A 26,386-nucleotide genomic window follows, 5' to 3' on the forward strand; every position below is an offset into this window, starting at 1 on the left:
ATTGTTTTATAAACAATAAATAAAACATTATGTCCAAAACAAAACTCATTTAATGTATAAAAAGAATGTTTTTCTTCAAAAGACATTTTTAATTACTTAGCTAAATACTTATACACTTCTACGAGTTAAATTTTACAGCGTTAACACTGCCTACTTTTAGAACTAAATTTATTTATATAGAAGTTTTTTTTAATTAAGGATTACTCAAGATTTTTTAACTTTGTCCAGTGATCACATTTTGTAATAACACAATATGGTTTTTATTTGTTCTTGATTATGTAGAGAATTAATTAAATCTTAAGAACAAACAAATTATATGTGTTCTAGAGTAAAAGTTTATTTACAAAACAAGGTAAATTGTGAAGCATACTCATATGCTGCTACCAGTGGCTTGCAGTCAAAATTTGAAAAATCCAAACCTGCTGTCAGTGGCTTGCAGCAGTATTAAATAATACAAAATAATTTTTTTAACAGAATCTCAATAAGGGTAAAAATCATTTAATAACAATAAATATAACACAAAAATAATTTAGAGCAATAGATGAGCTTAAAATTCTGAAATATTTTATTTATATTCTTAATGTGAACTTATCGAAATTTCGAAAATAAAATAACTATAGAAATTCTACAGTAACTTATGATTAAAATAAAAACTTTTATATAATAATAAGTAACTAAACAAATTCTTTAGTAATCTATAATAATAATTTCAAAAAATCTTTAATTTAAAAAAAAAAAATAATTTTTAGATTTCTTATAGAAATTCTACAATCATGTCATTTACTAAGACTCTCTGGAATAAAATGTGCTTGAATAAAGTCTGTAGATTGTGGTGTATATTTTAAAGACTTTGAGCAAAGCAAACTTCGAGTAAAATAACAAAGTTTGTTTTTCTTGGTATACCTTTATTATTTAGTTTTACTTAAAAAAAGGCTGCTCAAACATTTTTTTAAATTATTTCTCTTTAATATGAACACAACTTGCCTTGGCACTTTGGGATCCCTTAAACAAATGAGGGCATTCTAAGACAAACAAGTCAATCTTCGTAGCACAATTTACTGATTGAAGCTATTAATTTAGTGGGATTACTTTATACCCTTTCTAGATAAGGAGGCGATACTGGTGGTACAGCAAACTCATTAAGTTGTGGAATAAATAAAAGGGTGGGTTGGTGTAATATGGATAGAATTTTACATATGTTTTTTTTATTATATTATTTTTTTAGTTAATAACCACTATAAAAACTTTTGTTATTTTTCTTTACATTTAGGGTGTATACAATAACTTCACAATGAGTAAAACAAATATATTTTCATTAACTAACTTACTAATCTTTTTTTAACAACACCTTTCATATCTCCATATTACCCCACTGGTGGGGTAATACGTATACTTATATATAGTAAGCGACCGGGGTTGATATTTGACCAGCGCCGGGGCCGGCTTTGATAAAACATAGCCGGGGCCGGGTTTGTGATCGGGGCTGCATTTCTATTGATATTCCTTATAAATATATTATTGTTATTTAAAATTCATGATATATTTTATATAAAGGTATATATATCATCTCATCGTCATCATCATCATCATCATCATCATCATCATCATCATCATCATCATCATCATCATCATCATCATCATCATCATCATCATCATCATCATTATCATCATCATCATCATCATCATCATCATCATTATCATCATCATCATCATCATCATCATCATCATCATCATCATCATCATCATCATCATCATCATCAAGCATACAGTTGATGATGATGATTAAGATAATTATGATGATGATGATGATGACAATGATCATCATCATCATCTTAATCAGTGGCATCATTATCATCTTCTCTGATACACACTATAAATATAATTACTACTCTCATACTCTCTCTAAGATCATTGCTTCTTTTCCTATCTTTTAAAGACACCAAATATCCATCTGATCTACTTTGTTCTTTCTTATTTGTCATTGTAAATATTTATGAATTATGTTATATTTGTATATATTATTTTTGTGACTTTTTCTTATATTTTCTTAAACTTTCATAACAAATTTTAACTTGAACAAAATAAAAAAAAACAGCAACAACAACAACAACATCAACAAAAATCCAGCCCCGGCTAGTAACCCCTGCAAATTGTGTTTGTTCAGCCGGGGCCGGTACCGGGTTTGCAAAAACCTCTGTTTTTAGCTGGGGTCAGCGCCCCGGTCACTTACTACTCATGACATGAGTAAAAAATCCTGCACGTAAACTCTTATATGTTTTGTCAATTATTTTTATAAAAATAAAACATCATTTTATAAAAATTGCCTTCTCCAATTTACTCTCATTTAGTTCTAATCTATATAAATATTTTGTAAACAAACAATTGTATACATTAGTAATGTTAGCAAAGAATAAATTTGAAGCGGAATCATGCTCTGAACAGAAAAACTTAGTTTTAGTTACTAGATAAACTTTAATTCCTCGAAAAATGTAAGTTTCAGCGGTATACTTTAAAAAAAAAAAAATATTTTAAACATTAATAAAGATTTCCAGAAAGTTACAGGATTGCAATATGAATCATAGAGTCACAGCAATCGTTTAAATGCAGTTCATGCACAGAAATCACGCACAGGAGTTGTGATTTTTTTATTTTCATGAAAATAAATTGCTTTTATTTCAAGTTAGATATTATACTTTTACGACTCATATTTAATATATTTTCGATGAGAAATGGCAGTCATCAATGATTTCTAGCTAGAGTACACAGCGCTGGCCAGAATTTTTGACGCAAGAGACGTATATAACTACTTATGTGTGTTGAAGAGCCGCAATGAATATGTTGCTATGCCAACTTTAAAAAAAATTATTGGCAAGAATTTTTAGAATTTTTTAATGGAAATTGTACTTTATAAATAAATTTAGTATGTACAAAATTTATGTTTAATATTTAGTTTTTGTTAAAATAAAGAATGTAAAAACTGTTCTTTAAATATAAACTTGGCTACAGAAATTCTGATACCATTTTATTTATATATTTTAAATATATCTATTTTACCCCACTATTATTTTACCTGTTTATCCATTTTACCCCATTTTAGAATTTTGTTTATTTAACAATATGGGTTAGAGAACTTATAAATTAAATTTTACATATTGTTACATCACGGTCCAACTAATGAATATACATCATTAAACTTCCATAAGTAAAATGTAATGTTTTTTACATTTTTTTCAAAATAACATGTTTTACATTTTAACTATTCATATAAATTAAATATATATATTGTTAATGCAAAAATAAATAGCTAATTATGTGTGTAAACTGTTGTTAATTTTCAGGTTTTATTCATTCAATAAGTATGGAAGGAATAAGTTATCTATATATACTATGTAATAGTATGTATAGATATATCAGTATTACCCCAACTATCCATATTATCCCACCCTACCCTAGAGATTTTAACAGTTCTGCATCAGTTCCAATAAAAAAAATTTTATTATGGCCAATACATGATTAGCTTTGCTTGCACTTGAAAATACTTGATTTTCCCACTTCAAGTTATCTGAAAAAATTACTCCTAGGTCCCTTTTTGAATCTAATGTATTGAGTTTACAATCATTTATATAAATTGGTTATCTCTTATTTTTATACCCAAAGTGCATAATTAAACATTTTTCAATATTAAAACTAAGCAACCAATCTTGTTGACACGATTTTTGTGTCATTAGAGTACAATTTTGAAATATTTTTCAGAGACTCAGTAACTTATATGAGTAATAAATCTTTCAAATTTGATTGGTTTATAAATTAGATAGCGCAACTTCAAGACTTAAAAGTTAACATAAGCAAGATAATAATATTGTCAAACTAACAATAACAGACTTTAATAGTTAAGATGCCTTTAAAATGCGGTTTACCTCTTTGCAAGTCAAACTATCACTCAACTACAACAAAAATGTAATTTGTTGTTGTTGTTAAAAAGAACAGATTTTATTGTTTCAGACTATACAGCAGCATGTCGACTGCATTGGCCTGATGATGTACCTTTTGAAAGCAGATATAGGAAGCAATGGCCATTAAACCCACTATTTATTTTTAAAAATATTCTGCCTAGTTGTTTACCCACACCAGAAAATCAAGTTAGAAAAACTGTAACTTCAAGCGGTTTTTAAAATATTTTACCAGAGGAGTCAATTATTCTATTCGAGCACCTTGAAAACACCTGAGAAAAGTTAGTGTAGGTGAAGTTTTATATACTCCAGATATTATACATAGTGTATATAAGTATTTTGCTATGCGACAAAGTTTATACAATTGTTCGTGTATTGACTACAAGTTGCCAAGTATACTTTAACATGATTGACTTCAAAAATAAGCTCAACAGAAGACCTAAATTTCATAAATAGTATTTTTATGAATTTGAATCCACGGAAAAAAACTTCCACATATTTAATTGACGAGGTTTAGTTCAAAGCGTCATTACTTTACCAGAGGTACTTTTTTTGGTCATGCAGTAAACTAACCTGAGACGTTAGCTAAAACAATTTTATCATTTATGATTAAATATTTTTCTGGAGGTCCAGAACTTATATGTAGAGCTCAACCTGTTGCAAATTTTTTCTCAGAATTTCGTTTTGTTCAATGTCAACAAATTGTTGATACAATAAGTAATATTGATAATAATAAGACACTGGCAATAGTTAATGGTGGTAACCGTGTAAAACAAAGATTTTTTGAAATGTTTAAAACAGTTGATAATAAACCATGGTTAACAACATCAGATATATATTTATTATATGATCATTTATATTTCTTAAAATCTATATGAATCAATTGGTTGACAGAAAAGACTGGCAAGCTTCAATTTTTGAACAATGGAGAACTGGTTTTATCTAAATGGAGTGGTTTGGAAATTGTATTTAAAACTGAGTGCAATAGTCTTTTTAAACTCTCTAAACTTACAGCTAAATAAGTTTATCTGAAACCAATAGAGAGACCATCTGTAAAGTTTTGTTTGTCTGTTTTTTGCAAAGAAACAGTAACTACCATAAGAATGCATCCAGGATTGAAAATAAAGCATTTGAAGATACTGCTAAATTTATTAAAAGAAGAATTTCTTTTTAAAATGTTGTTAACGTCGAAGCATCTGGTGCTGGTATTTGGTTTAGAAATAAATTATGTAGAAAAATCTACTCAGTTGGTGACCAACATTTACAATTGCTACGAGATTTTGCTGAACAACCAAATTTTATAGTAATGCAATAGCGCATACATGCTATGACTTAATTGATTTAGTAGAAACTTTGTTGAGTAATGAAGCAAAGTATATCTTATTAGATTGGTTTTCAGCAGTTCCATTTGAAAAAGCTTTTTCTAAGCTTTGACAGATATTTTCATTATTGTTGTTTAATATATAGTTATATACATTGTTATGGTTCTGCATTATATTATTTGAAGTACCAAAAATATAATTATCTTTTAACAATTTTCTTTTTATATTTCTGTCTTTATTAGAGATTTGTAGTGAAAAATATAGGCTACCATTACATCCTACCTTATATAAAAATATATTAATAAAGTGACAAAAAGTTCCAAAAAAATGAGAATAAAAAAAGATCGACTGGTACCGCCCCATGGTACCAGACGACCAAATTTTGTGAAGGGTGACTAAAAATATTCCTTTGATGCAATTAAGTTGCCCGAAAGGGAGAGAATTGATTTTTATCAGCAGTTCTAGTTTTTTTAAATTCAAAAATTTTTTAAAAAATAAAAATAAAAGTGTTTTTAGTATAAAAGAAAAGTAACTCTAAATCTAAAGTAATAACTCTAAATCTAAAGTAATAATGAAACTATGTTTTTAAAGTCTCAAAATTTGTTTTTCACATTTTCTATTATTAATTAGAACATAAGATAATAGTACAGGCATTTAAGTGTATTTAATAAAATACTTTCGAAATAAAAACTAAAAAGTTTTATCCTTTAAAGAAAAATACCATTTTATTTATTTTTTACAAATTTTACTTAAGGATTTAGAGATAAAATAATAGAAAAAAATTTGCCAAAAAAAAAAAAAAACTTTTAGACTACCATTTCACCTTACCTTATATGAAAATATCAATAAAAGTAGTAGTTGTTTAATTGGCTTTTAGTTTTTATGGTGTTTTGTGCGTTGTCAAGGCCTGTTATTATAGAAGGCCCTGTTTTAAATCAATAGTTTTTTTTTCACCTTGTTACAAAACTTCTAGTATACAAAAGTGTGTAATGCTTTTAAAACAGTATATAAATGCATTACGAAAAACCATAATTAAGCCTATTGGCAAAATTATTTTAGAGAATTTTTTGATTAAACTTTATGTAACAAATTTATGAAAAGATGATATTTTTAGTTTTAAAATTGGTTTTTTTATTACCAAAAGTTTTTTTATTATCATTAATTTTTTAGATTTATCTTAGAATGAATGTCAATTATAAGTGATTAACTAGTTTATGAGTAGTAGGCAAAGATTTTGTTAAAACCAAAATCTTAATAGAAAAATTGTTGATTATTTTTTTTTTTTTGACCGTTATGAAATTCTCCAATAAACAATTGCTCACTCATTTAAAAAAAAAAATTGTGAGAAAGCAAACTTATGACGATAATGTTGTGTTATGAATGTTTTAATTTTATAGATATTTTTTTATATAAAAATATTTTATAAAAATACAGACTTGAAAATTATATAGACATAAAATGCTATAGAGTGTCCGCTTTGATGACATTAAAGTTTTTAATTGGAAAATTATTTTCATGGCGGCACTTTAGGGCAAGCTCAGTTCGTTTTTTAGGCAAATTTTATGGTGACAAAATAATGTGATTTTTTTCTGTTCATAACTCATAAATTGCAAAATTTACCTACAAGTTTGAATAACTCCGCTTGATTTAGAATATTCCATTTTAGTATAGGTTCTAAACCTTTATTTTTAGATTCCCACACGAATTTCGAAAGTTTAGCAGAGTTTAGAGAGCTTTTCATAAACAAAAGAGTTTTTATGTTTATACCACCTTTTTTTGAAAGTTTTTTTAGTAATTCCAATTGTATAATACCCTTCTTCTTCTTGCTGAGTTTTTACGTTGCAAATATAAATAAGGTTTTTTGTAAGGCATTTTGGATTGAGTGGGTATAAGGTGTAAGGTATTTTCCATTGAGTGGGCATAAGGTGGTTTGTCAGCAATTGCATAATTGATTGGCATTTTCACAAGAATCAAGTATTTTTATTATGAGAAGTAATAATACTCTTGATGTTTGAAAGGCAGCTATAACTAACCTTTAAGTTGTTCCAGTTAAAAAGTTAGTGAAATTTATGGCCTTCAGGGAAACATTTATCAATTGTACTAAAAAATGTTTTTGGTATGTTTGTTTTGGCATTGAGTGAATAAGGTGGGTTAAACCAGATGTTTCTTATTCAAGATTTAGTATTATATTTTTGGATATTTGGAATGAAATCGATCTTGTCTTTGAATCCACAATAATTGAGAGTGTTATTATAAAATGGTGCGGCTATATCAGAACCTTCCTTGCTTGAAGATATATTACTTACTAAGATATATCGAAGATATATAACTTTTAGTTATGTAATTGAAACATATCTTAATAATTATTTAGTTTTCACGATATTGTTTGCTCTACCAATTATATAACATGCTTTATTGAGCACTCTTACTGGAAATAATAATTCCTATAATATATATATATATATATATATATATATATATATATATATATATATATATATATATATATATATATATATATATATATAGTTTTTTTTCTGGGAGCATGGGGGGGGGGTGTCTTTGTGATAGTCTTCTTATTGCCCCTCCCTCTTAGTTGAAACCAGTGTGTGACAAAGATTTTTAAATGTCACTTTGTTTGTGTTCTCCTGGTTTTACCCGAAAATAAGGGGTTGGTTTAGCATTTTGTTGTAAAAGGTATTTCTTTGAACATATGGTTTTGAGGTGGACATACTTAATTATTATGCTAAAAAAAACTATTTTATAAAATATTTTAATAAATTTTTAAGTTGCAAATATTACCCTTTTTGTAAATGTTTTAAACTATTTGAAAATGATTTAAAGTATTTTAAACATTTAGTAACTATATTTTAGTAGTTTTGATATTAATAGTTATAAATGTGTAAAATACTTTAAACAATTTTTAATCAATATCTACAAATAAAGTAGTATTTTAAATTAAAATTTAAATAATAGTAATAATGCTTATTAAACGCTTATGTCTTGTATTTAAATAGTTATTGTCGACATTATAATATTTAATATAATATATAGACTATAACTATAAGAATTCAAAACATAATAAATCTGTTTACTATCATTTTAATTTTCATTTCGATTTAAATATTAGTAATTCTGTTCATTTAAATTTTACTTATGGGTGATAAGTTTCACAGTGCTTTAAGTACGCCTTTTATTAAAAGAGATAATTATAGCAAACTTAATGATTTAAAAATTTTATGACATATAATTTTAAAAAATTGCATTCGATAAGTATTTATTTAAAGCGCCTTTTTAATTAAAAAAAAAACTCTTAGTAAATGTAAATTATATAAGTTTCATATACTTATGATTTTTTTAAAATTTAAGACATTAAAGTTTAAAAATAGCTAAAAATTTTATTAAGTTATTGTGCAAACCTATTTAAAGTTTTAATGTTTAGCAAACAAAAAAAACTGACATTAATTGTGTTTTTGTTAAATATTTTGTGCAGACTGGTTGACAAGAAAGTGTTGCTCAACTAGAGTTAGAAATCGTTTACTGATTTTTGTAGACATTTTTGCTAAATGGTGAGTTGTACTTTTTTTTTAACATTTTTGCTGATTTGTAATTTTTTTGATTTTTGACTTTTGAATTCGTATTTAATGGCTGATAATGGCCTAAGAGGCATGAAACTTCAAGTTCCATATATTGTTGTTTTTCTTCATTCTAGTTATATAATGCTCTATTTTAAAATTTTAATTAAATTTCTAAATTATTGAGCACTGTTCCACAATCAAAAATTTTGTATTTTAATACACTATTAAACTTAATAGCAATTTTGTCTAATGCTGATGCCGATTGGTACAGATGCTGATGCCTTGGCCCTAAGTTTGAATATGTGCTATTTTCTTTTTTACTAATAGGTAAATAAGGAATTTTTTCAAATTTAATGTTAACGGTCAATTTTATTGCTTGCTTATATATTAAAGTTTGCTTAATGCTTAGTTGCAAATTATATGAATTATATGAAAGTTATATGAGTTACATGAAATTATATGAAAAGGATTGCAAATTATATGAATTAGGAAAGCAATATGAAGGAAGCGAATTCCAAAGAACTGATGTTCGAGGAAAAAAACTAGACAAATAAGAATTTTTGGAGCATTTAGGAACAGTCACAGGAAAAGGATGAGACTTAATTGAATAACAAGTAACACAAGAATGAATTTTAGAAGATAACAAATGAGACACTAGCTCTTTAGAGCAGTGCCCATTATAGTAGGATTATAGTATTTGTAGAAAAGAAAAAAAGAAGCAACATTGCGACAATGTGATAATGGTTGGAGGTTGGCTGCGAGAGCAGGTCCAACTACGTTTACAATGCATTTTTGCACCTTGTCTAAAAGAAAAAGGGTCAGATATGGCAATAGTGTTCCATACAAGGTCGGTCTTGAGATTTATGGAGATAGAAATTAGAATCTGAAGTAAGAAAGTGTTGAGCTCAATAAAGAAACCTTAGCAGATGCTAATTTTGCAACAGATTTGATATATGGTTTCCAAGAAAGATCAGAAGTAAGAGCTGATCCTAAAAAATGAAGAGTGGATGACTCATCGAGTACATTATCGTATATAAATAAAGGAAGATCTAAATTATTGCGATAACGATTGTCTGAAAAAATTTGAGTTTTATCTGAATTAAAGTTCCCCAGCCATTGTGAGCCCCATGCTGTAGCAGAAGTGAGATCCTTTTCAAGCTCAAATGCCCCCTCTAAACAATCAGAGAGTGTTGACTTCTTATCACGACAAGAATGAATGGTAGTATCATCAGCGAACAATACCACCTTAGATGTGAGAATATATGGAAGATCCTTAATGAAATTAAAAAGAGTATAGGGCCAAGGATTAAATCTCGAGGAACCCCTGGAGTTACAAAATCAGAAGAAGAGTGCTGTCCATCAAGGACAACTTTTATACTACGATTGGAAAGGAAGGATTCAATAATCTTAAAGATGTTACCAGAGACGCCATAAGAAGAAAGCTTATGGAGAAGACCAGCATGCCAAACTTTATCAAAAGCTTTAGAAATGTCAAGAGCGATTGCCTTAACCTCTCCACCTTTATCTAATGCACGATAAAACCTATCAGTTATTACTGTTAGCAAATCAGTTGTAAAATGAGAATATTGAAATCCACATTGATGATCAGAAAGTAAGTTATTAGATTCAAGATGAGAAATTAAGTGTTTGTTAATTAAAGATTCAAAAATCTTGCTTATGATAGGAAGAAGACTAATGGGACGGTAGTTAGATGAATCAGATCGCTCTCCAGAATATTTGAAGATAGGGATAACAGATGCCGTTTCCAGCAGGATGGAAAACAAGACTCTGATAAGCACTTAATGAATAGTTTTGAAAGTATAGACAATAGTTCTGGTATGTATATATATATATATATATATATATATATATATATATATATACATATATATATATATATATATATATATATATATATATATATATATATATATATATATATATATATATATATATATATATATATATATATATATATATATATATATATATATATGACTTAGAAATAATGACTTAGAAATAAAAGAAGAAATAAATCAACAATGAGCAAAGCAACTAATAGACTAACTCTAATAGACTGTTTTAATATAGATGAAAATAATGGTTCAAAGCAATTTTTAAATTTTGAAAAATAAAAACATCATTTTAAACCTATATTGTATAGTTTGGATATCATAAGTCATATTATTGCTTTCCTAAATTATAAAAAGACATTAATTGCAGGGAGCTCTTGATAAAAACATTTCAACAGATATTTAAAGGTTTAGTGGTTGCAGATATGTCTACATAGTAGCTAAGGTTTATACATGCGTTTTCATTTATGGAATAATTATATTTTTGCATACAATATAGAAATACAAAAGTAGAAAAACTATATTTTAAAAACATTCAGCATTGGCTGATGGTTACCATTGGCTAAAATGTCAATGCATCAGTAGGCCAATGCCGATGCATTGGTGCACCCCTAATATATATACATATATATATATATATATATATATATATATATATATATATATATATATATGTATATATATATATATATATATATATATACATATATATATATGTGTGTGTGTGTATATATATATATATATATACATATATATATATGTGTGTGTGTATATATATATATATATATATATATATATATATATATATATATATATATATATATGTATATATATATATATATATATATATATATATATATATATGTATATATATATATATATATATATATATATATGTATATATATATATATGTATATATATATTAAGGTGGTTCTAAAAACAACTTTTTCTGAAAATGACTGCTGGCACCCCCTGAATATGTTGTATATAATTAAAAAAATGCTAGATTTAAGAAATTTTTGAATAAAAAATATTTTAAGGGGTTGCTACCGACCCTTAAACATTATATAGGTCCCTATTATTATTAAAAAAAAAGTTTTTCAAAATTATGTCATGTTGGGTCTCAAACGAAGCAAAATCATATACAAATTTCAAAAATAATATTCATTTTATAAAAAAACATAGATAAAAAAAATTATAATCAAAAAATCTTGTTAAATTCCCTATTATTCATTTTTAGTTAAAAAACGTAACTTTTTGTTTACTAAAATCTAAAATAAAAATTTAATTATAAAATGATTAATATTTTTAAAATTTTTATATAATTTCCCTTCATTTGAGATCCAACATGACATAATTTTGAAAAACTTTTTTTTTAATAATATTAGGGACCTATATAATGTTCGAGGGTCAGTAGCAACCCCTTAAAATATTTTTTATTCAAAAATTTCTTAAATCTAGCATTTTTTTAATTATATACAACATATTCAGGGGGTGCCAGCAGTCATTTTCAGAAAATGTTGTTTTTAGAACCACCTTAATATATATGCATAAACTCGTTTAATGAATTGTTGTGAATGATTGAAAGTCTTGTTTTTTAAAAGGCATGACCTTTATAAATTTAAATATTAGTTAAAAAAAAAACAAAGTAGCAAATTTACATTGAGCTGAAAATACCTTACGAACAGTGCTCTGGCTAAAGGATCAAAGCCCCTCCCCCAACCTATAGGGCCAACCTATAGGGCCAACCTATAGGGCCAACCAATAGGGTGTTAAAATCCTAAAGACCTTCCATTACCAGGTGTATTACTAGAATAAATATCCTTATATTTGGATAAGGACAACTAAATTTGCAAGCCCTGCAAATTGTCTAGCGTGGCTAGCCTCCTTGCTTAAAAACTATGCATAAAAATGTAACTTGGGCTTAAGATATTGTTTTTTTGAGTTCTAATTTTTTAGTTATAAGTCTTGGAAAATTTTGTCATGGAAGTAAATATAGTTCAAACACTAAATTTTTTTATTACAATAAAACGTGTAGGCAGATCAAAGTTTATTACAATGTGTCAGAATTATGGCTTCTAAGTTGATGATGATTCTTTGAAGAAATAATTTAACATTCACAGGTGACTTTGTACACTTTATTTGTGTCCAAATATCACAGTGCCTATCCAAACACTCAAGGCAATTGCCAGTTAATGCCAATTTTAACTTGGTTATATTATTAAAATTTTTTCTGCAAGAGAACCATGGCCCAGTGATCTACAATAAAATTGCATGCCTCTATTATTGATTCTTTTTTTGTCTGAGTCTAAAGCATATATTTCAAGCATGGATGGATAGCTCTTGAATTCCATTGTGCATTTGAAATAAGCACTGGTTTAAAAAAATTAATTGCGGTTAAATTCATTGTGTCTCCATAAGACATTCTTTACTTAACAAATACAGCTCTGTATAATCACTCCTGTTATATTTTTTACTTTTAATAACTGGCCCGTTAGGCTTGTTGTTTCAATTAAATCATGCCTTTCTCTAATTTTTAGATATAAGATATAACCAAAGATTTAGACTTGCTTGAATGCAAGTGCTATAATGATTTTGTTGATCTTACCATAAAAAGGTAAGCATCACATTTCTTCAGAATAATCAATCAAATTCAGAAGAAGAATCAATCAAATATAAGATTGAATCAAGCTTAATTCATGCACAAGAGTTGTAGATGCTTTTTGGACTGGGGATCTGCTAATCGATGTCTCACCAACTGCATTAAGTAAAGCTTCTGCAATCTTTGCCGTACAACTTTTCGGATACCCTTTATTTTCAGATATCTTAGCTATCATTTTACGGGTGATCTTTGCACGTTTCAATGTTATTGTGTTATCATCACTTGTTTATCTTTTTTATCAATTTATCTTCTGAATGTTTTGAGAACATTCAAATTTATGTGATAAAAACTTGTTTTTAGTTTCCAAAATACCAAATAAAATTATGGTTCACCTTAAATATAATATACCGCTTGTTTATTAATTTATAATATTATAGTATAATAAACCAATGGACTTAAGTAAAAAATATATATATATTTTACTATAGAGTTTTTGGTTTTTGCACGAGCTATCTGTTCTTTCATTAAAAAATTGTTTTTAATACTTCTTTCAAACATATACCTGTAATCTTAATGTTACAAGAATATATACATAATGAGCGTTGTTTATTGCCTCATAAAAAAATTCTTTAGAGGAGCCTTTTCTTTGGGTTTTTGCTCTAACTATTTATTAATTAACAATTTTATTCATTCAACGGAAAATTTAATAAACAAAAAGCTATATAAGTTTTTACTGTTTATAAAAAATATTTTATATTTTCCTGCTGTAATAGAATGGAGGAAGTAAAAGAATTATTACAACCAGGGACTATTCTAAGGAATTTTGCCGTAAGGAGTTTTGATGAAAAGATATCTTTGCAAAAAAAAAAAAAAAATTGGGGTAAAAAAAGAATAAAAAATTCTTGCTGACTAAATTTGGGTAGCACCCAAATACGGTAAAATTATTTATACAATAACAAATATTTTAGCAGAACATTTAGTTTGTGCATGTTGTTTTTTTATTTTCCTCAAATTGTTACAAATTTATACAACTTATTTAATAATTATAATTAATGTATAAAATATATAATTCATTACATAATATAAAAATTATTACACAATAACTAAGTTTGTAATAATTTCATATATATACAAGTATGAACAAAATAAAAATAAAAGCAGTACACAGCGTAGTTTGCACAAAAATTTTTAATGTTATTATTAGAGAAAAAAAAAAGTATATGTTTATGAAAAAAATATACTTTTACGAGAACCATAAATTGCTCCCCTAACTAAATTTAGGGGAGTGTGGGCGAGGGCACGGGCTCTCGCTTCCCGCCAAGGCCTATATATATATATATATATATATATATATATATATATATATATATATATATATATATATATATATATATTAGGGTGTTTCATATTTTATCAATTTTTGAAATCGAACTTGCGAATCAATTTATAAATTGACTATTTGTATAAAAATAAGTTTGAGCAAAAAAAAATAAAAAAAATTTAATTTTTAGGGTCCCCGCCAGTTCGATTTTGGGCCAAAATTGTCGGGTGTTTTAAACGCCTGGCGGGGACCTTAACATTTATCTAAATTTATCTTCTTTTTTTTTAAATGTTATATGTTGGATTGAATGTTTATCACATAAAAGGAGCATGTCGAAAAAATAAAGAAATTAGTCTACATAATATTTTGAAATTGGTGAAAAATCCAAATTTTCTTTCACAAAAACCTATTTTATTACTCGGTGGCGTATAAAAAACTTTTTTTATACCCTAATAAACTGTTTCCAAACCCGGAAAAAACTATAATTTGAATAGTTTTTTTATTAGTGTTAAATGAAGTCTAAAAAAAAAAAATAATTGGATCCATGGAGTAACATGCCCCGGGCACTAACCTTAATGGCCCCTACTTAATAAACATTAGAGAGCAATAAATTGAAAATCCGGAAATTTGATCGGAAAATATTTTTAGAAAATGTATATACCAAGGTACTTAAATAATAATTTAAAATTTAACAACTACTTTCCAATGCGAAGACAAAGTATTTAAACTAAATTTGCGTTACTAATAATAAGTGCTTTAATATTTTTTTAAATAATATTCAAAATGGCTAAAATTACGAGACTAAAAGCTAGAGCTTATTTATTTGAAGAAGAAAGCCTGATAGAAAACTTAACTCAGATAACTTTTGCAACAAATAAAGAATTAATTCTTAACTTTCAGTTTAAAAGATCTAGTAACAAGTTAACTCCATCCAAAAGGTTTATTGGTTGTACTGATGGGCCCGATAAATTCGCAAAGTGCTCCGGACTTGTCAATTGCCCTGACAACTGTATTCTTTTTGCAGTAAAAAAACCATGGTTAGACGGAGGTTATAAAGATGGATTATTAACGGATAAATCTATAAGGTAAGTTTTATAATTTCAATTTATAATAAAATAGTTATTATAAATTTGTATAATCATTCGAACTTGATAAGCTAGTAGATGATTAAGGTTTTTTTGTAGTACCACTGCAACTAATTTTTTTAGTTGTTATTACGTGTGGATTATAGCTTAATAATGCAAAATATAAGGTGCATCTTAAAGTTAATATTTCTATTTTATTTAATGTATTATCTTAATTTTTTCAGGAATAATATTACTCGTTTAATCGATAGTTGGGAGACATTAAAGAAAAGTAAGAATAAAGACTCTAAAGCAGCAGAGAAATCTAGGGAAGAATTCAAAAAGAAGGGGGAGCAGGTACCCCAAATAGACGAATCAACTACAGATCTAGAGCTTCTCTCAGATATCAGTGACGTGAGTACAGAATCAGATATTTCTTTTGATTTATCGCAACCCGGCCCAAGTAACGCAAAACAAGAGTTAAGGAAATGTTTTGTTAAAGATATTGCCATGACATCAGTCTCAAAAAATATTTCATCAAGAGATCTAGTGTATGTATGTACGGATTTAATCGTAAGTTCAGGCGGAAATGTGGCTGATTTTTCAGTGTCTCATTCAACTATTTGGCGAAAATGCTGAACAATATAAGAAAAATGTAAAAATTGCTACCGCTAAAGCTACTTTTCCCATAATAGCACATTTTGATGGAAAAATTATCGAAGACATCACAGAAGGTATAAAATCAAAAAGAGATCGATTTGCGGTCTCGGTAAATATTGATGGTAAAATGAAGCTCCTTGGCATTCCAGCAATTGATCGTGGTACTGGACAAGCTCAATATGATGCTTTAGTTAAAATACTGGATGAGTATGGAATATGTGATGACGTGAAAGGTTTATGTTTTGATACAACAGCTACAAATACAGGAAGACTTTCTGGTACAAATGTCAGGTTTAGTCATAAACAAAACTCAATTCTACTAGAGCTGGCTTGCAGGAGGCGTGTTTATGAGTTACATCTAAAACACTTCTGTGAAAGACAGTGCAGTGGAAAAACTAAATCTCCAGAAAACCTAATGTTTAAACGGTTCCAATTAAACTGGAATGACATTAAAAGTAGCATTGACTCTTCAAAGTTTGTAAAATATGACACTCAATCTATTGCTATTACTTTCTTAGAAATCCATAAACTCGATGCTGTAAAATATTGCGAGATTGCTCTAAAAAAAAACACTTTTCCCAGAGGAGACTACAAGGAGTTATTGAAACTAACCCTAATGTACTTATGCCCTGAAAGAGATTTTAAAATTCAAGCTCCAGGGTGCGTGTCTCATGCACGTTTTATGTCCAAAGCTATTTATTATCTCAAGATTCGGATATTGAGTTTGCAACTGTCTTATAAATTGATAGACGATCAAAAGAACGAAGTGCAGTCTACTGCTGAGTTTATCTCAATCTTTTATACCGTCTGGTTTTTAAAAACCTCTTTACCTTACGCTGCGCCTTACCAAAATATAAAAGCCTATTGGCAAATGACAAAATATAGAGGTTACGTAGAACAATATGTTCAGAATTCTGAAACAATTTTAAATGGATTTGATGCCACAATGGTTTCAATGGAATCACATTTATGGTACCTTGATGAAACTTTAATTCCGCTGGCTCTTCTAGACCAAGGTATTTCTGTTGCAGAGAGAGAAGAAGTTGCAAAAATGGTCTTTTCGAAACCAGTTCCTGAATTTTTTTGGCATTCCGAAAAATTAAATTTGTTAAAAACTCTTAACTTTAACCTAGAAAAACCACCAAGTATTGCCCAACTAGTGGGAGAAAACTCTTGGTTCATATTTAGTTTGTTAAACCTTACTAAGCTAAATGATAAACTTTGGTTAAACAGCCCGGCACCACTATGGGAGTATATTGAACAGTTTAAGATTTTTTCCCAGTTTGTTTCCAACCTTGCAGTGGTTAACGACGTTTCTGAAAGATCTATTAAAGTTGTATCAGACTTTGTAAATAACGTTCACAATGAAGACGATCGTCAGGACTTACTGCTAGCTATTCACCAAAGGAGAGAAAACCTTAACAAAGCAAAGACTAAAGAAGATTTGCAATTAGCATATCAAGCAATTGCAAAATAGATAATATAGTTTTTAAATGATGACTTTTATTTAATGATGTAATATTGATTTGTAAATATGTATTTTTTATTTAATTATACTTAAACATATCATTCTTTTTTATTTTTTATTTTTTACAAAACCAAAAAAAACTTTGCAACAATACCAAGAAAATCATTTAAAGTTGAAAAGCTCTTACTTTCTAATCTTGAGGCAATAAAACTAATAACAACAATACCACTTTTAACAATGTTGCAGTAAGTTCATTAAGTCTTTTTTATTATAAAAATAACTAAAATAAACAATTGTTATTAGGCTATTAAGGTTAGCGTAAGGGTTAGGTTACCTCGAAGGATAAAAGAAATTTTTTTTTAGACCTGTATATACCTCATTTGACACTATTATTAAAAAAATCTAGGTTATTGATTTTTCCGCGTCTGGAAACAGTTTATTAGAAAATCAAAAATGTTTTTTATACGCGATTGAGTGATAAAATAGATTTTTAAGATGGAAAATTTGGATTTTTCACCAATTTAAAAAGATTCTGTAGACTAATTTCTTAATTTTTTCAACATGCTCCATTTATGTGATTAATATTCAATCCAACATATAACATTTAAAAGAATAAAAAAAAAATTTCGATAAATTTTAAGGTCCCCGCCAGGCCTTTAAAACACCCATCATTTTTGGCCCAAAATCGAACTGGCGGGGACCCTAAAAATTAGATTTTTTTTTTTTTTTTTGCTCAAACTTATTTTTATACAAATAGTCAATTTATAAATCGATTCGCGAGTTCGATTTCGAAAATTGATAAAATATGAAACACCCTAATATATATATATATATATACATACATACATACATACACACATACATACATACACACATACATACACACATTCATTCATACATACAGTCTTGATCATATATAAGTTAAACCCAATTTTTATCAATTCTTTTGTAAAAAAACTCTATATAAGTTGGTCTCTATAGAAATTTCTATGTATTTAATGGATACTGAACAACCTTCTAACCATTTAATCAGGGTGTTAAAAAAAACTACTGTTCTCATGTATTATGAAAAGTGTCACTAAGTTAGTGAACAGTAAAGTTATCATGCTCTATTCCTAAGCTAAATGAAAATTAATTTTTTTTAATGATTTAGGGTTAGTGAATATTATATCATGACAATTATTAAATTTTGCTCATGTAACTGTTTATTTTGATTAAAAAGTTTAGTTTAACATCGTTCAAATTTTTTTTTTTAATTATTTTTAATTTTTAATTTCATCTAGATTTATTCTATTTGTAAATAATGAGTTTAAGTTGTTGTTATTCAAGCTGTTATAAACACAGTGTGTGGTTTTTAATTGTTAATTAAAAGATATCTTCAGACTTATGTAAATATATTAAAATATAAAGTGTTTAAGGCAACCTGAATAGCATATGTGTATGCAAATTGCATAATACAAAACACCTTTTTTTTGAATGAAGACCTGCAAGCAGGTTGTTATTCAAAAAAAAAAACAGTTTTATTAAAAAATTAAGGTATATTGATTTATAAATGTAATATCAACTATAATTTTAATTATAATTTCTATAACTTTATAAGTTCTATAAATATTATGTGTATATAGGTTTCTAACAATAATATTTAATCTATGATTATCTCTAGGCTGTCTATTTGTGAACCATTTTCATACTTTATCAGAGATGCCATTTAAATTTTTATTTTGTGGTAAAGCTGAAAAAGAAACAAATAATGTGTTGGATTACAGTCATAAAAACCTGATGAACGTCCCTATCGATATTTACAATCATGTTCATACTTTGGAAGAGTTGTATTTGGATGCAAATCAATTAAAAGAATTACCTAAGGTAAATAATTTTAATAAGAAAGCAACAATACTGATGCATAATTTTTAAAGTATGTGTTTAAATTTTTTATAAAAAAAAAACATCTAATATAATGTATATAGATCAACAATCGCTTACTAGTTTTGCTTATCTTTATAGCATACTGTTTTTTCAGAAAAACGAGAAGAAAAAAACAAAATATAACTAAAGAGAAGGTTGCCCCCAATCTAAACCCTCATTTGGTGTAGCAGCACTCCTTTGCAGCAGTAGGCCTATAAGATAGTTGAACTGATATATATATATATATATATATATATATATATATATATATATATATATATATATATATATATATATATATATATATATATATATATATATATATATATGTATATATACATATATATATATATATATATATGTATATATACATATATATATATGTATGTATGTATGTATGTATATATATATATGTATGTATGTATGTATGTATGTATGTATGTATGTATGTATGTATGTATGTATGTATTTATATATATATATATATATATATATATATATATATATATATATATATATATATATATATATATATATATATATATATAGTATTGGTGATGGAGTATCGTATTTTTTGTTGCAAAGCAAAAGAATTGCAATTGAAATTCCATTCATTCTAAGTTTATACAAATAATCAATCATTCTTTTAATCAGAGATTTTCATAAAAACTTACGAAAGTTATTAGAAAAGTTATTGAATCAAATTTTTTCTCGAAGAGTAAGAGCACATTTTAAATATTAGTTCTTCATCTTTTAAATAATAAAAAAGTTTTTAAAAAAGCTAACCAAAACTTTTAGATAAATTTGCAAACTTGCATTACTCATATTCAAATTTAAAATGTGCTTTAACTAAGCATCTTTATTTGAAACCTTAAATGTAAAAACATAAGATTTAATAACATCACACATAATAATAAAAAATTTTTTATGACAAAACTTACGAATAAACATATCTCAATCATGTATTTTTAACTTACATTCCATAAAAATTGCAAAAGTTATTTTTTTTATTTTTTTTGAAATTTTTTAATAAAAACAGTAAAGTATTTGACCAATGATAAATTAAAGATGCCTTAATTCCAGAGTATATAAGTCAGATTACGCAATTAAATTCACAGTAAAAATAATATTTTTTGATGATGCATTTATTAACAGATGATGTTGGAAAGTTCGATGACTTTTGGAACCATTAAAACAACTTAAATAAAGTAACTATTATCAAAAATCTTATTAAGATTGACAAAATCTTTTTGTTCTTGTGAGTAAAATTTTCTACCAATAGTCTTCTACCGCATTATATATGGTTTCTATGAGAAGTCAGTAGCATGTAATTATCTGAGATGGCATAATGGACTTCCATTCATCAATATCAGCAATATTGCAACAGTAAACAACCAAAATAAATAATTCAATAACTTTAAAACCTTTCCTAGATGCCTATCAAGATATGCATACAAGCTAGCATGCCAGACTTTATCAAATGTCTTTTATATAAGCATATCCCCTTCCCATACCACTACTTAATTGCGTTTCTCTCTTATAACATTTACCAAGTCAGCAGTAGAGAGAGGATTGAAATCCATGTCGATTGTTATAGAGGTCAGACTCCAGATAAAATAAAAGTTTGTAGATTGAGTAGATTATAAGAAGATTAGTTTTGCAATAATTTGAGGTCAGATTATTCTCCAAAGTTTTTAAAAGTTAGAACCACAGATGCCATATTCTAGCAGGCATGATTCAGACACTTGTAGTTTAGAGAGTAATGAGTACTTCTATTTACCTTTGTTCTTTTATTTTCTGAATACTTTATTAATATTTTATGACAGGAAACAACATTCGGACCACTAGAGAGGAGTTTATGTGAGAAATGACTTTAGCAATTGAGTAATTTAGATGTCAATGGATTTACATTTCTAACAATGGATTAACTTGCATGTCCAACAATGGATCAATCTGTTTCTTTGGGATGACAGGAAGGTTGTGGTAATTAGATTCAAGAGAGGATAGAGGATATGTTAGAAATTTAGAGGATAAGGTAAAAATATATATTAATTAGTTATATATAAGTTAGAAGTAATATATTAGAGTACAAGTGAATAGTTCTTATCCTTAGCAGAAGTAATAAGATCAGATTTGTTAATGACACAATTAAAATTTAACTCTGTAACAGAAATCAGTTTCAAGAAACTTATCTCTGCGATAGAGTTCAAGATTTAGTAATCAAAGAATAATGAACATTAGCATCAGACAATATCTTTTTGCATCATTTTTCTACAATGACAAATACTCTCCAGAGAGTGGTTCTTGTTGAAAAGATGAAAAAAATAATTGGGAATAAAAGCTTCTATGCGTGTCTAAATCCAGGAGATTATAACAGAAGCACAGTGAGGCATAGAGGTGAAAGACATCAATCCAAAGACCATCATAAAGAAAATTATAAAAAGAATCCCCTGAAGGTAGTAGTACTAAGTGCATAATAAAAAAACAATAAAAGTAATTGAGAAGCAGTGCTAAGCAATGGCACATAAAAGAATAATTATATTACAAAAAAGTAAATTGATATGTAAGTATATGCCCAGGTAATATACTTACATATCAATTTACAAAAAATTAAATTGATATGTAAGTTTGTCATTCTTTTTTTTTTTTTTTTTTTTTTTTTTTTTTTTTTTTTTTTTTTTCTTATCAGTAGAGAACTTGACTCAATTATAAATAGTGTATTACAGCATAAGCAAAAAGCTATATGGTTGCTTTGATTAGATCAAATAAAGAAATCATTAATAAAAAATAAAAATAAAACAAATATAAAAATACTTTTTTTATTATAACTTTTTTGTAAATATATTTTTGTATAAAAAACATATAACAGCTTATTTTTATGATCATTTTAGCAGATCATTCACTAACCTTATTTAAATCTAAAGAAATTAAAGTTTTTTAGAAAATTTAGTAATTATCTTGAAAAACTAAAAATTATTTTCTTTCCTGTTAATTTATAACTATTTTATAACTTATTAAAATTTTTATTTAAGCAGTTAATTATTACTATTGTTGCCTAGGCTTTATTTACACTGCAACATTTGAAACTTCTTAATATTAGTGATAATGAAATTGTTGTGCTGCCTTCAAATATTTCAAATCTTTCACATCTCCTAGAGCTTGACATTAGTAAAAATGGTTTGTTGTATTTATATTTTATTTTGAGTACAACCTAATACCCTTTGTGGGTATTATGTCTTATTTAATTACTTTATGTAAACTTCAGTGTTACATAGAACTCATTTTTAAAGGTTTTCTTGAGTTACCTGATGATATCAAAGGAATGAAGTCTTTGCAGAGTTTTGACTGTAGCGTAAATCCAGTTGGAAGGTTTGTTTACGTTTATGTTTAAGTAAGAATATTCTTTTAAATATTATTTTATGTTAACAAATTTATTTAAATGAAAATATCTGTTTAAATCAATTGTAGTATTTACATATATGCATATAAAGGGCATACATATGATTAAATGTAGCAACTAAGAAAAGATGATTGTAACTTGATAATTTATACTATATTAGGACTAGTATATAGTTTAGGTGCTAAAAACATATTTTATTGAGCTTATTTTTAGTTGCCATATTAATCACACATACAACATGATGACATATAATCATATATATCATAATATTTGTACTCACATAATATATGTAAGTAAAAACATATATCATAATTTGACTTTTTTGTGATCACATGTTTTTTTTGTTTTTTTTAAACATCTTCACTTCCAACAAGGCTGCAAGCAACCACTAATTGGAGTTGGAAATTACTGGAAGAGAAAAGATGAAGATTGTAGAGCAAGGTAATGATTGACAGACGACTTAAAGGATTGCAAATTATATGAATCAGAAAAGCAAGATGAAGGAAGCAAATTCCAAATAACTGATGTTTGAGGAAAAAAACTAGAGGAATAAGAGTTTTTAGACCACTTAGGAACAGTCACAGAAAAAGGATGAGACTTAATTGAATGGCAAGTAACATGAGAATGAATTTTAGTAGATGGCACAAAAGGCACTAGCTCTTTAGAGCAGTGCCCATTATAGTATTTGTAGAAAAGAGAAAAAGAAGCAATATTACGACGGTGTGATAATGGTTGGAGGTTAACTGCAAGAGCAGGTCGAACTATGTTTACAATGCATTTTTGCACCTTTTCTAAAAGAGAAAGGACATCATTAAAAGATCCACCCCAGATATGGCAACAGTATTCCATATAAGTCTGGATGTGAGATTTGTAAAGATATGCCAAACTTTATCAAAAGCTTTAGAAATGTCAAGAACAATGGCCTTAACCTCTCCACCATCACTCTTTGCCATCAGTTATTACTGTTAGCAAATCAGTTGTAGAACAAGAATATCGAAAACCATATTGATGATCAGAAAGTAAGTTATTAGATTTAAGATGAGAGATTAAATGTTTGTTAATTAAAGATTCGAAAGCCTTGCTTATGATAGGAAGAAGACTAATGGGACAGTAGTTAGACAAATCAGATTGCTCTCCAGAATTTTTGAAATAAGGATAACAGATGCTGCTTTCCAGCAGGCTGGAAAACAAGAGTCTGATAAGCACTTGTTGTATAGTTTTGAAAGTATAGACGATTGCTCCGGAGAACACTTCTGCAAAACTATAACAGGTATGTTGTCCAGGCCACAAGCTGTAGAAGAGTCTAAGCAGGAAATCACTTTAGATTCAGAAGCTGGAGTGATATGAATGTCAAGCAAAGGATCAAGCTTGATCAAGTTTGATGGCTATATCAGGTAGAACGCAACTAGTGGAATCAAGCGATGATATTGATGAAAAGTTCTTAGCAAACAATTCAGCTTTGTCTTTAGGTGAGGTGACAAAGTCTGGACCATACTAGAGAGGTGGAGTTACAGATTTGCCCTTATTATTGATACTATTAAAGATTCTCCAGAAGTCACGAGAGCCTAATTTTTGTGATGAATTATGAGATTTCATGACCTGAGAATAGTGGGCTTTGGCATTAGACAAAACCTTTTTACAATGGTTTCTAGCAGAAATAAACAGACTTCATTTTCTGAAGAATTGTTTTGCTGATAGATATGGAGGTAATGGTTTCGATTGGCAATTGCAGCAGCATAATGTGAAGAAAACCATGAAGAATAGTGAGGCTTGACCTGGAATTGCCGATAGGAATAAAAGATTCCTTGCTAGCCTGAATCTATGACGTTATGTAAGAAGCACATTTGTCAACGGGAAGACAAAAGATTTCTACCCAAGAGCTATCACGAAAAAAATCACGGAAAGAGTCCTAATCAGCTTTTAAGTAGTTGTAAGAGGTATGATGATAGGGGGATTCAGATGATGAAGAAGGATGAGATAATAGTTTTAGAGAGATCAAACTGTGATCAGAAGCACCTAAGGGTGAATGTGGAGAAACTGAGGACTGACTAGGATCAGAAACAAGACATTAGTTGAGTAGAGAAAGTAAATGATTCATGTTGTCTGGAAAATGAGTTGGGAAGTTGATTGTTTGAGTTAGAGATTGAGAAAGGCAAAAATTGTGGGCTTTAATGCCTGCAGAGTCACTGAAACTATAGCCAAGCCATTCAGTGAGATGCATTAAAGTCATAGAAAACAACGATATTGACTGATGGATAAAGAGAGAGGGCTTGGTCAATATGATCAGAAATAACATCAAAAAGAGTGCAGTCTTGAGTTGAAGGAGAGTGATATAGAACAAAGAGAAAGTCGATAGAGTGAAGTGGTGCTAAACGAAAGCACATGGATGTCTGTGGATTTAAATCTAGTTTCACGACAAATGGGTGAATTGTTATGAATGTAAATGCCCAGACCAAGCATGTGACTATTGGAGTCTTTACGAATTAAAGGAAGATAACCATCAACACTAAGATCAGAAGATGAGACAGCTGAACTCAAATTAGTCTCACAAAGAGCAAGTAGGTCTGATGAACTTTGCAAGAGATAAGACTCAGCAGAAGAAAAGTTACTTTGAAGACCACAAATATTAGTGCATTTGGTACTTTATTCATTTTTAAATTTGTTAAAGAACTTGATTCAAGCATAGATAGTACTCAGTACAATGTTTAATAGCCCAATTGCCTCATTACTATTTATGAATCCTTAGCCGTAACAAAGGGCCCTTGTTACAATAACAAAGGGCAAATGTGCCCTTGGCAATGCACACCAAAAGTACAAACAGGGACACCATCCATGCGCAACATGGCACTGTTAATACTTTGATATTTTTCAGCTGCTGATGGAATCAGCCTCTCTGAGAGCTACCACAGAGTTCGGGAAACCTGACTACCAGCCGGCCTCAGAACCATAAAACTGAGTTTTAGAGCTGTACCCTCATTAGGAGATAATAGAATGAGTTGTCTAGTCATAAAAACAGAGACACAAGCACAACCCATGCATTGAGTCAAGAAGATCCAGCATTCAACATCTTAAACTGGAAACAATGTATTAAAAATGCATCTGCGCCAGCCTAATAGATGAAGAAAGAGTGCAGATAGAATCTGTTTACCCCTTAAGTCTTTGCCTAGGAGGCCTTCTACAAGACAATAGCTGATTGCATTTAAGATCTGCCCGAGATGAGTACATTTATCCAGACACCATCTCTAGCCTTTGAACAACCAAG

At 28.0% G+C, this 26,386-nt stretch overlaps 1 protein-coding gene across 4 annotated transcripts in view; it reads left to right on the top strand.

The window, feature by feature from the left end:
* Nucleotides 1–26,386, top strand: part of LOC100209114 (erbin) — a 66,570-nt gene that overhangs the window by 10,172 nt on the left and 30,012 nt on the right. For 3 of the 4 annotated variants that reach the window (XM_065817619.1, XM_065817617.1, XM_065817618.1), the window contains exons 3-6: nt 8,766–8,841; nt 19,483–19,685; nt 22,784–22,901; nt 23,015–23,093. In XM_065817619.1, the coding sequence (XP_065673691.1) occupies nt 19,521–19,685; nt 22,784–22,901; nt 23,015–23,093 (362 nt within the window). In that variant the 5' untranslated portion in view covers nt 8,766–8,841; nt 19,483–19,520. The remainder of the gene's footprint in view (nt 1–8,765; nt 8,842–19,482; nt 19,686–22,783; nt 22,902–23,014; nt 23,094–26,386) is intronic. The other variant, XM_065817620.1, reaches the window with a different exon arrangement.

The sequence above is a fragment of the Hydra vulgaris genome, chromosome 14, assembly GCF_038396675.1.
Source record: "Hydra vulgaris chromosome 14, alternate assembly HydraT2T_AEP".
Classification (NCBI taxonomy): Eukaryota; Metazoa; Cnidaria; class Hydrozoa; order Anthoathecata; family Hydridae; genus Hydra; species Hydra vulgaris.